At 45.6% G+C, this 12999-nt stretch overlaps 1 protein-coding gene across 4 annotated transcripts in view; it reads left to right on the top strand.

Moving 5' to 3' along the window:
* Positions 1–543: 543 nt before the first annotated feature.
* The window catches only part of XYLT1 (xylosyltransferase 1), a 207851-nt gene continuing 195395 nt past the window's right edge, over positions 544–12999 (top strand). For 2 of the 4 annotated variants that reach the window (XM_064461807.1, XM_064461805.1), the window contains exon 1: positions 544–1197. In XM_064461807.1, coding sequence (XP_064317877.1) covers positions 964–1197 — 234 coding nt within the window. In that variant the 5' untranslated portion in view covers positions 544–963. The remainder of the gene's footprint in view (positions 1198–12999) is intronic. The other 2 variants (XM_064461806.1, XM_064461804.1) reach the window with 1 other exon arrangement.

Below are 12999 nucleotides of genomic sequence, written 5' to 3'. Positions count from 1 at the left end.
CTGCAAGCAGTCAAACCACCTGGCCGTTGGCAAGGCCTGCACAGACCGAAGGCCCCACAGACCGAATTCGCACTTGGGTCTACTTTGAGTAGAGATGGAGTAACAGCCTGTCAGAAGTGAAGATTGGTCAAGAGCTACATGGCAGGGAAATTAATGACTATACGCAGAGTTCTTGATAAGATGTGGAAGTTTGACGATTTATCGTCAAAATTTTCATTCATTAAGGAGCGCAAACCGTGACGCGTTTTTGCTGCAGCCATTTTTAACGTGACCAGCCGAAGAGAAAAAGCCCCATCTGAAACGACTGCAGGTCAGTTCGGCGCGAATTGTCTCCAAGTCGGTTAAAAAAAAAAAATAATCAATAATAATACTACTAGAAGAAGGGCGAAATGCCAGCTTTCACGGGGGAACGGCCCGGCGGCCGGGAGCGGTGGAAGGCGGGGAGCGGGGGCGAGATGCCGCCTCGCGCCCGTCTCCTCACGCCCGGTTCCCGCCCGCGGCGCGCGGCAGCCTTCCCTCAGAAGATGGCAGTCGCCGGCCACCGCCGCGCCGGCCGCCCCCTCCCCCGCCCGCCGTGAGGCGCGGAACCGCCCCGCGCCGGCCCCTTCCCCTCCTGCAGAGCTGGGGCTCGCCCGCCCGCCGCCGGCAGCAGCAGCCCACGCTGCCGCTCCTCCTCCGTCTCTAGCCCACCCTCCTCCTCCTTCCTCTTCCTCCGCCAACCCCACCCCTCGCCCCGGGCTCGCCCGGCCGCGGGCTGCCGCGCCGCCAGTGCTTCCCGCCGGCTTCCCCCATCCCCACGCGCCGCGCACACCTCCTCCTCCGCCTTCCCGCCCCCCCTCCCCTCCTTCCCCACCTCCGCCCTCCTCCTGCTGACGTCTGGCTCTGCCCGGCTGAAAACTCCGTGCCGCGGCGGATGCGGCGGCTCTCGGGAGCGCGGCAGCGGCGGCGGCAGCAGCAGCGAAGATGGTGGCCGCTCCGTGCGCCCGGCGGCTGGCGCGGCGCTCCCGCTCGGCGCTGGTGGCGGCGCTCACCGTGCTGCTCCTGCAGACCCTCCTCGTCTGGAATTTCACCTCCCTCGATGCCGGCGAGGAGCAGCGCGGCGGCGGCGCCGCCGGCCGCGAGAAGCGAGACCGCGGCGGAGACCATCGGGCGCACCCGCAGCGCCGCGGACCCGCCGCCCCGCACGGCAAGGCGATGGTAGGTGCGGGCGGGGGGCGGCGGCGGGAGTGGGAGCGGCCGTGCCCCTGGTTCGGCTCACGGCGCTTCTCTGCACTTCGGCGGAGGGGCTGCCCGGGCGGCGCGGGGAAGTTGCGGCGAGCGAGGCGCGGTCGCCCGGGGCTCTGGTCCCCCCACCTCGCGTGGGCACCTCCCGCCGCCGCGGAGCGGGTCCGGCCCCGCCGCCCGGGCTCCCACCCGCGGCCGGGGTCCTGGCTGCCGGCGCCCCCGGCGCGGCCAACGGCGGAGGGACCGCGGGGCGGGGGCGCCCTGGGGGGCCGCGGCCGCAACGCCAGAAAATGCGTGGGTAGGACCCTCCGCTCCCCGGCGCCCCTTGGGCACTGCCCGCCTCTGCAGCGGGCGTTTCAGCATCCCCGAACTTCGCCGGAGAGCCGCCTGCCCGATACGTTCCTCGGCGTTCATTTTACTTCTACTTGAATTTTTTCACCTGAAAACCGCACAGGCGCTATTCTTTATTGCACAGCTCTGTCAGGCCCAGTAGGTGACAGGCGATGAAATCTAATGCAATCGTCTTATTAACCGCTAAAAACTCAAGGGTACTGAACCTGTGCGCTGTCGCCTTATCTCTTACCATTTTCTTTTGCAAACTCCTCGTTTGAGTGATTCAGGCCTGGAACGGCAAGGTGTTGCAAAACTGGCCTTATTGTCAGTTGCATTTCTGAATTTTCTAATAGGCACGTGAAGAAGCAAATTAACAGTGTTGGTCAGTTAATGCAAACCTCAGAAACAGCAGTGGTGTTACTACTGGTATGTAGTATTCTTCAGCTCAAGAGAAGCTTCCTTTTGGTTTTCATTCAATGCTTTTAGGAGTAGGCTTACATTAAACAAATGTTGCCTCTTAAAGTATGCATGCATATTTTTGTTTGTTGCTCTATTTCTGTTTACATCTTGAGAGAGAAAGCAAGAGCTTGGGGCTCAGGGATGATTTACCCTCACAAATGACTGTGGGTGTTTTGACCACAGAGAAAGGCTGCAGAGAGCCGTGCCCTGAGCACACGTGTCTGTCTCCAACATTTGGGACAACTTTTCTGAAAGGTAGTATGTACCCATCCAGTGTGTGCAGATCCCGCTGTGCTTTCTAGATGTGAAAGTGAAAATTCTTCCTTACTGAGTTCAATTTTTATCTCTACACAAAATTGTATCTTGGTACTTGCTGTATTTGTAAATCTAACTATTCAGGCTCCACTATTTTTCTTCCAGTACTCTGCACTCTGTGTCTTTTCCTATCCATCTAGTCTTTTATTCTTTTGCCTTTAATTCTTCTCCAGCTTTTTTCCTTCTTGGTTTCTCCAGTGTGGGTTATCAAAGGTTGGCAGGTGCTGGTACCCGGGCAGGCTGTGTCTTGGGCTCCAGCCCCGCTTCCCAGCTCACCAGGCTTTCTAGGAAATAATCCTCTTCTGTGGGCTCCGGGGCAGTGTCAGAACGAGCGCAGTTAGCAGTTGTCCTACAAACGTCCTGGCACGATATCAGTTTTGAGCCTGGTATGTTGGAACAAACGCTGAGTTTGGGCTGAGAGCTGATTGTTTCTGTGCTGGTGACACGTAGACGTAGAATATGATTATTTTGATGCTGACAGTTATGAATCACGCCTTTGTGCATACGGATTTGATCAAAGACCTAAAGATGGAGCACTGGGATTCCAAATAGAAAAAATGTTTTAAAACACATGCTGAGTGTACCTATTTGCCCCTTGTTATCTAAATGACTAGCATGGATCACCCTGGGCTGTCTCACATGTCTGACATTGGTATGAAAATAAAAAAAAAACCCACAATGCGTGAGATGACAAGTGATAGTGTGCATGACAATGTGCTTTGTCAAGAGGTGATTTGGCAATACTTCTTCACCGTGACTTTGTGGTACCTGTGGCTTTGCTTAACCTACACACTGGGAAGTAGCTGCCATCCTTAAAATTACTTTGTCAGAATACAAAACCCCACACTTAAGCATCTGTCTATTGATTAAAATGTGTGCTTGGTGGAAAAGCGATAGGGAGATTGGATTATTGCAAACTTCTGCCTCAACAGCCTGACAGCTTGCTTAAATTGGTAGGTGAAGTTCCCAGGCACTCCTGACGTGCAAATGTTGATTTATCTAACCCTTCTTATGTTGCCTGTCTCTGAGGCAGGCCCGGTTCTGATTTCAGACTCAATTCATGAGGAAAATCTGTGTTTAATGGAATGCCATGATACAGAATCGTGAAAGAAGGTTGTTTTTTTTTTTAATGTTGCTGTGTTTCCACAATACAATACGATTTGTGTAATGCCTGAGCGAAGTTGTTATCCTTCTTAATCCAAGTTTCCTGTGGTTTGTGTATATCAAATTGTTTTGCAGCAGTAGGAGAAGCTGGCTGGTGCGAACACAGTAGACCCATTATATCCAAATTACTTTGGGTTGTGCGTGTCTGAGAGACCCTGCAAGGATTTTTCAAAGATTTCTCAGTCTTGGATTTTAACCAAAAAAGAATATTCATTTTCATGTATCTTTGGTCTGTTAATGGAGCAGTGTGTTCAGTACACCTTTGGGGAGTATCTTCTTAAAAAGCTGCTAGATGTTTGTCTGTGGTACAATACCTGACTGCTTTTTTCACTTACTGAAGAGAGCCTTTAACACACAGATGCCCTATTAACTGCCTTTACAAGATCCTTTATTTAGTATAAAGTTTCACAAACAAGTTTTTTGGATGCTTTGCAGAAGATAGTGCTTCTCAAACCAATGTCTGAAAGTTGCAATGTGAAGTTAGTGTGTCAATGTTTAACCCCAGCTGGGAACTAAGCCCCACCCACTCGCTCACCCCCCTCTGGTGGGATGGTGAGAAAAGTGAGAAAACACATCAGTTGAGATAAACAGTTTAACAGGTAAAGCAAAAGCCATGCACGTAACCAAAGCAAAACAAGGAATTCATCCATCACTTCCCATGGGCAGGCAGGTGTTCAGCCATCTCCAGGAGAGCAGGGCTCCATCACATGTAATGGTGATCTGGGAAGAAAAATGCCGTAACTCTGAATGTCCCCCGCTTCCTCCTTCCCCCAGCTTTATATGGTGAGCATGACGCCATATGGTGTGGGATATTCCTTGGGTCAGCTGGGGTCAGCTGTCCCAGCCGTGTCCCCTCCCAAGCCCTTGTGCACCCCCAGCCCACTCGCTGGTGGGGTGAGGAGCAGAAAAGTCCTTGACTCTCCGTAAGCACTGCTCAGCAGTAACCAAAACAGCCCTGTATTATGGATGTTGTTTTCAGCGCAAATCCAAAACATAACCCCATACTAGCTACTATGAAGAAAATTAACTGTATCCCAGCCAAAACCAGCACACAATGTTTTTATTTATCATATTTTTTCTTTGTCTCTGACCTGCGTACAAGACTAAAATGGTCTCATGTATTTCACTTTACTGAGCTGGACATACGTAATGTGAGGATTTGGTAATTTGTGTCTGTGGGAAAAGAAACACAATCCTTTGAACCAGGTGTTTAAGGGGTATTTAGACTAATATTAAATGCTGTCAGATATGTGTAATAAGCAATTTCATTTGGAAAATAAAATAACATCATACTGTAGTAAAAAATGTTGCCACCGTACCTGCTCATAATTGCATATGAATTGCCAACTTGGCAGGAAGAAGCAATTTTGAATTGAGCTACTTTGCAACTGAAAACACTTACTGTGCTAGATCGCCTGGCCACATCTGGAGCTCTCATTACTCATAAGCAGTTTCCTGCAGTTTTTCCACATTTAATTAAACCAGGTTATAGATACCTTTAAAGATGTACAAATTGTATCAGTAGTGGTGACTTCAGTGGGTGTTTGCAACCATGTATGATTTTTGCAGCTGTTCAGCACCCTTTGCACAAACTTTATTCATTCAGCAAAACTCAAGTATCAAAAGCAAGCAAGGATTAATCACAGAATGGTAGGGGCTGGAAGGGACCTCTGGAGATCATAGTGTCCAACCCCCCTGCTTGAGCAGGGACACCCAGAGCAGGGACACAGGAACGCATCCTGGCAGGGTTTGAATGTCTCCAGGGAAGGGACTCCACAGCCTCTCTGGGCAGCCTGTGCCCCTGCTCTGGCACCCGCACAGGGAAGAAGCTTTTTCCCACATCCAGGTGGAACATCCTGTGTTCCAGCGTGTGCCCATTGCCCCTTGTCCTGTCATAGGGCATTAATGAAAAGAGCCTAGTCCCATCATCCCGACACCCACCCTTTTAGATATTTATAGGTATTGATGAAATCCCCCCTCAGTCTTCTCTTCTCCAGGCTGAACAAACCCAAGCCTCTCAGCCTTTCCTCATAAGGGAGATGTTCCAGTCCCCTGATCATCTTCATAGCTCTCTACTGGACTTGCTCAAGCAGTTCCCTGTCCTTCTTGAACTGGGGGGCCCAAAACTGGACACGGTACTCCAAATGTGGTCTCACTAGGGCAGAGTAGAGGGGGAGGATAACCTCTCTCAACCTGCTGGCCACACTGCTTTTAATGCATCCCAGGATACCGTTGGCCTTCTTGGCCACAAGAGCATGTTGCTGGCTCATGGTCAGCTTGTTGTCCACCAGCACTCCCAGGTCCTTCTCAACAGAGCCGCTTTCCAGTGGAAAACGGGTTGATTTTTATATAAGGGTGTTTATGTTTGAAAAGTATGCAACATCTTTTTGTGAAAATACTGTAAGTGTGCTACTTAGTCTCAGGTTTTTTTAATGCAGCCTGCTAGTGATGGTGGAAGGAGCTGGGTGGTAAATGTTGTGTGTTGGGAGCCCAAAGGGAAGAGGAAGGAATGCAAATCCCTGCTTCAGGGCTGCTGGTGATGAGAGGGACGTGACGGCAAGGCATCTGCCATGGTCTTAGTTCAAACTGAGCATTGCACTGAGAGCCAGTTGAGCATTGCAGTGATGTGCTCGCGTTACCCAGCTGTGGCCCCTGCCTTGGAATTAGGCATTGAAGGCAATGGCTGTGGACGCATAATGCTCCTTCGTGCCCTGTGGCACCATTGGGTTTTCATTACTGCCTGTTTCTCCATAAAGCAAAAAATGCCAGCATATTGTTACTGTGTCAGTTGAGTGAAATATAGCTCTTGCCTGCTGGTCAAAGCATTTCTTTAGTCCGAAATTTTGTGTATCCATTTTAAAGAAATGGTGTATTTCTTTCAGCGTGAAGCTATCAAAGGAACCAAATGTAGCTATCAATAGCTTGAAATGTTCAGAATGGTAAAATGAAAGGAGAAAGTGTGGTGTGTTTGGGGACAGTGAGGATTATCTGTTTTAACTCCAAGCAAAAGTTAATCTGGGAAGAACAGTCCTGTGGATCACTAGTGTCTATCTTCCTTATTTTCATTTCTACAGTGGGAAACGTGGTATTTCTTCTCCTGGGCGTGTGGAGAGTGGGGCTGGGTCCCTCTCTTCCATGGGTTGGTCAGCTGAATGTGCTCAAGCAGGTTATATTTCTTGCTTGTTCCCTCGGCTCACTTACGTGATGCATGCTGGGTTCCACCAAGGTTAAAGATGCAAGAAGGCAAAAATTATTATAATGTGTGCGTAAACTCTGTAATACCTGTTGGTTGCTGAAACTAGGAAAGGCATCCAGCTGCTACTCTATTCAACACTAACAGTTATAAAAACTGTGATCAGTCGTTGTAACTGAATGCAAAGTAGCAGCAACTCCGAAATGCTTGAGAAAACTAGGGGAATCATACAGCAAATAAAACCCAGGGAACTTTACTCCACTTTCTCTAAAGTCCATCCATCAAATACTCCCCCCTGCCTGTTCCAAATGCTTCCCAAAAGTAAGAACAGTGCAGAATTCTGACCTTGCCTATCAAGCAGAAGCTTGATGTTTTTTTCAGATTTGGAGACAAGAGCATTTTCATTCGAAGAGTATTTACCCCTCTAATGTTTAGATTCTGCAGGTGGCTTCCCAGCACTGTTGTGCCAGAAACAAACACTCAGCCCAGGCCTACCCTCTGCCAAGCATCAGTGTGTTATCCATGTGGGAGGTACTTAACAAGTGAGTTTCTGCACGGCCCACAGGTTTCAGTGCAGCACCTGCATTAAAGCGTAACTCTGACTGGGGTGGGAGCAAGGAGGGCGTGGAAGGAGAGCTCCTGCCTTGGGCAAGGAACTGGGCTACCCGCTGGAAGGCTCACTGTAGTCACTAGGACTTCAGTCTTAAAAGTTGCACTTAAGCATAAAATAATTAGTTAAGCTCCAGAAAACAAAAGAGCCTTCAAGAAAAAAAGAATTATTTCACCCCAAATTTATCCTTTTTGCTTAACTTGATGAATGTATAGGTTCCATATATTATGACACAACTGGATGGCACCTATTTAAACATCTTCCCTTCTAGGTAGCTTGCTGAAATAGACTTGTGGCCTCAGTAATTTAATCTCTGAACATAAGAAATGAGGGGAAAAATGGTTTTCAGAAAGATTTCCGCACCTGAAAAGTGCAAGGGAGCTTAATGTGAGCTAATTGTTTACATGTGAAACTTCAGTCCAGTGTAAATCAAGCTCTGGAAACTGGGTCCTTGCTTGTTTTAGTACACCTGCTGATCTCAGTGCAAACGCTTAGCTAAGGTACCTTAGATCGTGAATAACATTTATGGCATCAAGCTGTTATGTGGCCAGAAATGATACATTTCTTAGAGAAAGAGTCCATAGTACTGACTTGACCATGAAGTACAGTTTTGCTTGTTAACGGGAGCTTAATCACGCTGCAGTACAGCTTTAATAATAATTGAAAAGGAGAATGGAGACAACTAATCATTTTGTAGTGGGAAAGGGGGGAGACAATACATCTGCAGCTAGAAGCTGCGTAACGATTTTTACGAAGTCTTAGCACTTAACAAGGCACACATTAATAAAACAAACAAATCTTTTCAGTAACAGAGAACTAATGTATGCATTATTTAAGAAGAGTATTAGAACCAGATTAGATTGATGGACTCCTGAAGCAGTTACCTCGTTAATACTTTCCCACATCCCCACAGAAAAGATACTTATATGAAATGGATCTGTGTTAATTGGTTATGCCATCGGAAGTCTTTTTCAGGCCACTGGTGTATTTTTGTTTTGTTGGTCTTTTTAGTCTTTAATGTACGATGGGATTTTGCAGATGCTCCCTTTGAAGTAGAAGCGTTTTCATTTTTTAGCAAGAGAAGACCAGCTGTTGTACAGGAACATACAAATCCCATTTACTTCTTGTCAGCTGTTGCAAAATGGATACTTTTTGGTGTGTTAAAGGCCCTCATTACCTGCCACATCTTAGCTGTATTGAGAAATATTTTTCAAAATATTTTTTCACTTCAATATTGAAAGTCAATGATATGTGATACAGCATCTTATTAGTGCTTGATGAAGGGACAGGAGTACAATGAAAGCATGAAGTAGGAGCACTCAAATCATATAACCTCAAGGATTAATTTTAATAAAATACTTCCAGTTTTTTCTTTACAGTGTCAAAATTAGGTCTGGCACTTCACTGGAACTTTTCCAGTGACTCTTTAAGTGAGATACAATGTCCTGTATTTTTTTCTTCTAGTTTAGGCTGATGGGGTGTCTGATTTGGGCAGATGTAGGAGCATCCCTGCATGGATACTTGCAGGGTGCATGAGTGCTGGTGTGTGTAACTGCTTGTATTAGTGCAGTTTATGAGGAGTAATACTTCCAAGTGTTGGAGTCTGATTTTTAGTCTTGGGAACCTTAGTCCCTCTTCAGTTTGGTTTTGTTTTTTTTTGAGTAATGGTAGGCCTTTGCTGTGCTGCAGAGTACATGTTGAACAGGAGAGTGTTCTGTGGGAGCAGGAAAAGTCAGTGTCCTGTGTTTTTTCTCCTATCACTAACCTCTTGATGTCTGTAGCAAAACATTTAAAGCCACACAGCTAAAAGCGACATGTGGTTTTGGGGTTTTCAGTTATTGGCTGTCCAGACCTAGTCCTCTTTGGTCTGATAATTGTCTTTTGGGTTTGGTTTTTTTTTTCCCAGAGGAGCTGAGCCCTGGCAGGTTCCAACTTTACTTGTCCCTTTCATGTTTGGTGCTGGTGATTACGGCTGTCCCCTTTTGACCACTTATGCTCAGGCTGAATCTCACAGACACTGGGGTGCTAAATTCAGGCAGTCTAAGGCCTTCTAATGAACGGAGAGAGATGAGTGTCTCCAGAAGGCAATTCAGCTCACTTGAGGTCTGAATCCCTACAGAAGCCTGCTCCTCTGTGCTGGCAAGGGACAGGTTCCGTGGCAGTGATGCTCAGATACCTGCTGTGCCATTGTAGGAATCCATTCCTCACATGCCAGATCTGATGTATCTCTTTCCCAGTCTACAAAGTGTGCTTAATTTTTAACTTCCCATCTTTCACGGAAGTGGTGTGGGTCTGAAGTAATCAGTCCTTGTGAAATAGTTTGAGATCTTCAGCAAAGACTGGGACCAGCTTGTCAGCTGCCGTGCATTGGCATAGCTCCATTAAAGCCAGTGCAGACCAGCTGAGGATTCTGGACCCACAAATGTAATTATTGTTATAATAATAACGTCAAACAAGTAATCATTATTTTTACTCTCTCTTTTCATTTCAAAATGAGAAAATTATTTCCTCCTGGATCAGTGAAAGTAATTTACATTATGCACAATAATGGTCTACATGGAAATATAATTACTATTCATTTGTATGGCACCATCTGGGCACTAGAAGCTTTACAGACACATGTGAGGAAAGGTCCCTGCCTTGAAAAGCTTACAGGCTGAATAGCAAGTATAGCTGCTAGCACTTAGCAAGAGTCATGAGTGTAACTTTTGCAGTATTACCATCAGGGACCTGTTCAGCACAGGACTCGCACAAGTTCTTCAGTGATTTCCACTCACTGATCAGAATTTCTCTGTGATTGGCACTATACAGCCTGAGGGTAGGATGAGTCAAAGGATTGATTAGTGTGGATGGATCAAGAAAGAAATCAGCAAGAGGCTAGTATTGTAAATTGTCTGCCCAGCTGTTTTCAGGCAGGTAAAGGAGATTTCCAGGCTTCACTTGGAAGCAGAAAATAGTCTCGATGCCTTGTGGACCTGTGCCTCCTATGGAGTTACTCCCAAGCTTTACATTAGATACAGGACTGAATGCTTTACTGAGTTTGAGTATGAGCTAGAAGTGAGGAGACCAGGCTTTCTAATGGTGTGGATATAAAAATTGAGCAATGTGTAATATTGCCTAAACTTACATATGGTGTAACCTTGCTGAGTTCATCCTTTTATGTGAAGCAGTAAACGGGTCAGTGCAGGACACTTAAATCATGTGACTTCTTATTTTTAGAGATGATTAGATGATTCCTCCAAGGAATGAACTATTTATAGCTTGTCTATAATTGGCTTTTTTTTTTTTTTTGTGGCAATGAAATTAAACTTCACAATAAATGAATATCAGTTTAGTAGAAAAAAGTTAGCTAAAAACGATTTCACACTAGTGCATGGTTGACTCTGAGGTCAGATCTTGAATGCTTCCCACATGTATTTTGTTTTCAAGCTACTGCTTTATTGCTGTTCTGTTATTAGAGAGTAAGTGGGATGCTTATTTAAAACAATTCTACAAAGCTGAATGACACTGCAAACTTTAGTTTGACTTGGATTTGACTGAATGAGTCATGTACACTCATTTTTACTTCATACTGCAGCCTTTGCTTGCCCTTCAGATGTACTTTTTCAGTTCAGTTATGGTGGTGGAGCCTGAGTATTTTTCTTAGAGTTGATGCTATTTGCTGACTTAATTCTGAACAGTGAGTTTTGGATTTCATGGTCTCTGAATTTCTGAGAGGTCTTTAGTTTTGTTCTTAAAACTCAGCCTGTTTGTAGTTAGCTTTGTTCTTTATAATTGCACTCTTTGATTCTGGATGACACATGGCTCACTTAAAACATCTTTGAAAGAAAAAACGATGGAGGTTTTGGCTGTATTGACTAAAGTGAAGCGAGTTCTGTGAAACTATATCCAGCCCGTTGACCCTTACTTGGGAGATGAACAACCTGAAAAGTGACATTTCCATGACAAATTTTTAGTTCCTCAGAAACATACAACCACATGTCATAGGGGCAGGTAGAGTCCTTGTGTCACGTGTCCTATCTGTAAACTTAGCGGGGTGACAACTGGCCACCCTTGATGAAGTGCCCCACAGCTGCCAGGGTCATCAGTTATTTTTTTAACGGAGGAACTTTTTCCTCAATCGGGCAGTGTACGTGGAGGTGTAGCTAGGTAAATGGCCATCTGCTAGTTGTGAAAATTGAAGTTGGACTTTTGTATAGAAATGGAGAGTTACCAAAGATCTGGACTGGATCATCTTGAACAACCATGTGAAGAAAAACTAATCTGTTATCAAGCTAGTATTACCTGGTAGAAAAAAATACTCTTGTGAAAAATAGCAACTTGTTGCCTGTAGAGGTCCACATTTGGGGCACTGGAGATAAATCTAGGCACCTAATTATATTGACTAAGATGTCTACAGGTTTGCTTATGCACTTAAATATTTCTATGGATGCCTGACACAGAAGTATAAATATGGATTCAGGTGGCTAACTTAAGGCATCTAAGTTCAGCAGATTGGCCTACAGTATGTAAAACCCAAGCAAAAAAGCAGAAGAGGAGTAAACGTAGTAAACAAAGCTGTTAGTGTGTATACACCAGGAGAATAATAGTACTTTGCACAGCTACTGTGCCTCAAATTGCTTATGTTTTGGCATTCACTTGAATTGAGTTTAGTCACTCAGTTGCATAAATAGAAACTTGGAGGTGCTGTCTGCTAGCAGCGTACATGGAGCAGTACCTCAGCAATGAACTAGATTTTTGGCAGTCTTACAAGAAAAGATGTGCAAGTCTTCAGTGCAATATTTTGATAAGTCATTGGTTCTTATTAAAATAATAATTATGGCGATAATTATAACTGTAGTTGGCTCTGACTGAGCTGCTAACTGAGTAGGGGTGGCGGGAGGAAGATTATGAAATATTCTCGTAAAACCACCTGAATCCTGCTCTTTTAGCTCTGTGCACACAGATGAGGATGTTCGTGCCTGTATTTTTGGCATGTCATGTGCCAGGACATGGCAGCACCCACATGCTGTGCAGCTCCACACAGGAGGAGCTGGAGATTCCCACAGTCTGCCTTACAGGCTGATCATCATCCCTGTGTTCCTGTTTCTAATAACAGAGATATGATCAAAATAGGTGATAGTATTTTATGGTGGTACAGTGATAAAATGGTGTAATAAGCTCATGGCTGTCTGGCTTTCTGTAGTTAGCAGTTGTGATGTTTGCTGTGTCCATGACTTTATAGCAAGATTATGTCATCTTGTTTCCAAAAGCCCAGGTCAGGCCCTGATAATATTGAAACCAAAGAAAATTTCCATTAGCAGGTAGCACTCTAGCTACGATGACACTTTCCTGAGGCTTTCTAATCTAATTCAGTATTAAACATTTACACTAGGCAGGCTGGAACTGCATGACCTCCTGTGCTAAGTGACTGCAAGTGATTAATGACTATTTATTAGAAAAAGATCGTCACAAACCTGTTCATTTTCCAGACAGTGTAAACAGTGATTTGCCCTCCTCACCCTCACGCCACTGTTATAAAATATGGTATTTTTCTGTTTGGTTCCTTTTCTTGAAGTTGATTTTTCTCACCCCTGGATACCTAAAGAAAGCAAACAGCACTGGCCCACCTTCTTTGAGGTTGCAGTGGCATCTGGACTGACTTTTGGGATGCTTGCTCCCCTTGCTTAGGACTTCAGTGAAATGCCTGATGAAATGGGCG

Source organism: Phalacrocorax carbo, chromosome 10 (assembly GCF_963921805.1).
Source record: "Phalacrocorax carbo chromosome 10, bPhaCar2.1, whole genome shotgun sequence".
NCBI classification, from domain to species: Eukaryota; Metazoa; Chordata; class Aves; order Suliformes; family Phalacrocoracidae; genus Phalacrocorax; species Phalacrocorax carbo.
This window is presented reverse-complemented; position numbering and strand designations above follow the sequence as displayed.